This window comes from Protobothrops mucrosquamatus, unplaced genomic scaffold (genome assembly GCF_001527695.2).
Source record: "Protobothrops mucrosquamatus isolate PMUCROS unplaced genomic scaffold, P.Mucros_1.0 scaffold5590, whole genome shotgun sequence".
NCBI classification, from domain to species: Eukaryota; Metazoa; Chordata; class Lepidosauria; order Squamata; family Viperidae; genus Protobothrops; species Protobothrops mucrosquamatus.
This window is the reverse complement of record NW_015391445.1, coordinates 5,076-7,412: the sequence shown is the minus strand read 5'-3', so window position 1 is coordinate 7,412 and position 2,337 is coordinate 5,076. Positions and strand designations below refer to the sequence as shown.

The following is a 2,337-nucleotide window of genomic DNA, read 5'->3' as shown; positions in this document are numbered from 1 at the left end:
TGTTAAAATGATTTCCTGTTTTCCTTTCCTCTATCCAGACTTAAAAGTTCATCTTATTTATTTCTCTTTATTTATTCTTATTTGTTATTTATTTATTATTTTATTATATTTTATTTTATTATATTACTTATTTCTCACCTGAGGCCAAGAGAAGAATGAATGGGTGGAAACTCATGAAAGAGAGATCCAGTCTGGAATTAAGGAGAACTTTCCTGACAGTGAGAAGAATTAATCAATGGAACAAATTTCCTCCAGAAGTTGTGGGTGCTCCAGCACTGGAAGTTTTCAAGAAAAAGATTGGACAGCCATTTGTCTGGGGTGGTATAAGGACTCCTGCCTTGGGCAGAGGGTTCGATTAGAAGGCCCTCATGGTCCCTTCAAGCCTTATGGATCTATAATTTATTCTCAAGGGACCTTGTGAAAAGAAAACAAAGGCAATAAACTTAATTTTTCCATTAAAAAGTAACAGGTTCCAGTACAGCCACTCTTCTCCTCCTAAATAATGGACATCTGAAATCTTTACTTCAGCGGTTTAACCTCCAGCCCGTGACAGGATCTCATTTTAATGATTTTGAAATCATGTTTGCCATGCTTTGACAAAACTTAAAACTCTTCCCAGTCCTTATAACTCATCTTGATCCTGGAGTTATCCATTCAGAAAGTGCAGATCGTGCTTCCAGAAACCAAATGTCTCTTGTTAATGCAATTTATTTAGCTGTGAGCACATCATTTGCTGCATCTTTCAGTTTCTTCCCAAATCTTTTAATATGAATCCAAAGGGTGGATGGAAATTATAATCCCAACTGCCAGTTCTTGAGCTTCGTTCTTAAGACCACGGAAGTAGTCCACCATAACATGGTTAAAGGTATTCCTGGCAATCTTAACTTATTTTCAGGACGATGTGTAGAGAAATAGGAAGGGACAATAAGGAATTTGGAATTGATTCCTAGCAAACAGCCATTTTTAAAAGCTAATGAATCCAGTAATGATGGTTTCTGATTATTTCTGTTTATGTCATCCCCCACAAAAAAATAGCTTCTACTTACCAGTTAACAATCCTTTTAACTTTAAAATACTTTCAAACTCAGAAAATTAAACAAAAAAACCTCAATAATAAACAAATTCCATACCTTTTGCTTTCCCCCCCCCTCCCTTCTAACTGGATTCGATGCCCTTCCTCTAGATCTGACTCACGCTTATCTCATAGACACTTGTGGGAAACCAGAGTAGAATTTGGACGCTTTGCCTGCATTTAATGCATTTAGCCTGACATTTCCTGCTGTTCTTTGTTCAAGAGGAATGTCACGCTAATTACGGAGCATTAATCAGGGACAAAAATTTGAATTGTGCCAGCAAGCATCCAGATTCATTGAGGGCATGAAAGGTTGTATAATTAACTTTATCTCATTAGTTAGAGGTTGCTGAGAAACATGAGGACAATAATGTCCTATTTATAGCCTGGCTGAGGTTTGAACAGATACTTCTTTGGATTAACGTACAGGAGAGCAAAATGTAATGTAGATCCGGATATTGGAATATATTAGAATATTACAAGTGAGAATGGCATCCTTTGGGAGGGAAATTGTTCCTCTTCCCAGTCTTATCTAAGATGCTGAGACTCTAGAAAGAGTGCAGAGAAGAGCAACAAAGATGATCAGGGGACTGGAGGCTAAAGCATATAAGGAATGGCTGCTGGAATTGGGTCTGTCTAGTTTAATGAAGAGAAGGACGAGGGGGGACATGATAGCAGTCTTCCAGTATCTCAGGGGCTGCCCCAAAGAAGAGGGAGTCAAGCTATTCTCCAAGGTGCCTGAAGGCAGGACGAGAAGCAATGGGTGGAAACTGATCAAGGAGAGAAGCAATCTAGAACTATGCAAAACATAGTGCATGACAAGCAAATTCCATGTTAGGAATCATTAGAAAAAGGACTGTAAATAATTCTGACATTCTAATATGACTTTTTAGATTTTTCTAGGGCAACTGTGTACCTGTGCCATTTTAAAAGGGTAGAGCTGGAAAAAGGGCAGAAAGGGGCAAATAAATTACGCCAAGGCTAAAACATCTTCTTTACCACAAGGAGTGTCTTTTAAACCTAGAAATGAGGACAAGGAGGAACATGAAGTATTTTCTAACTCAATATTAGAATTTGGAGTAATTTAATGAAATTAAAAAATTTAGGAAAGAAAAATAGGAAACATCAACTATGTTATATTAAGAAGTTATGAAATTCCTACCCTCAAATGAGGTGATTGTCTCTAAATTAAAAGGGGACTCCATAAATACAGTTATCAAAGATTACTAATTCTTGACAGTGGCCCACTGCTTCCAGAATAAAAA

General features: G+C 37.3%; 1 protein-coding gene across 1 annotated transcript in view; it reads left to right on the top strand.

Moving 5' to 3' along the window:
* The window catches only part of LOC107299848 (sodium/bile acid cotransporter 4-like), a gene marked incomplete at its 5' end in the record, with an annotated part of 32,996 nt that overhangs the window by 27,060 nt on the left and 3,599 nt on the right, over nt 1-2,337 (top strand). Inside the window, one exon of the mRNA XM_015829191.1 lies at nt 1,298-1,352. Within this exon, the coding sequence (XP_015684677.1) occupies nt 1,298-1,352 (55 nt within the window). The remainder of the gene's footprint in view (nt 1-1,297; nt 1,353-2,337) is intronic.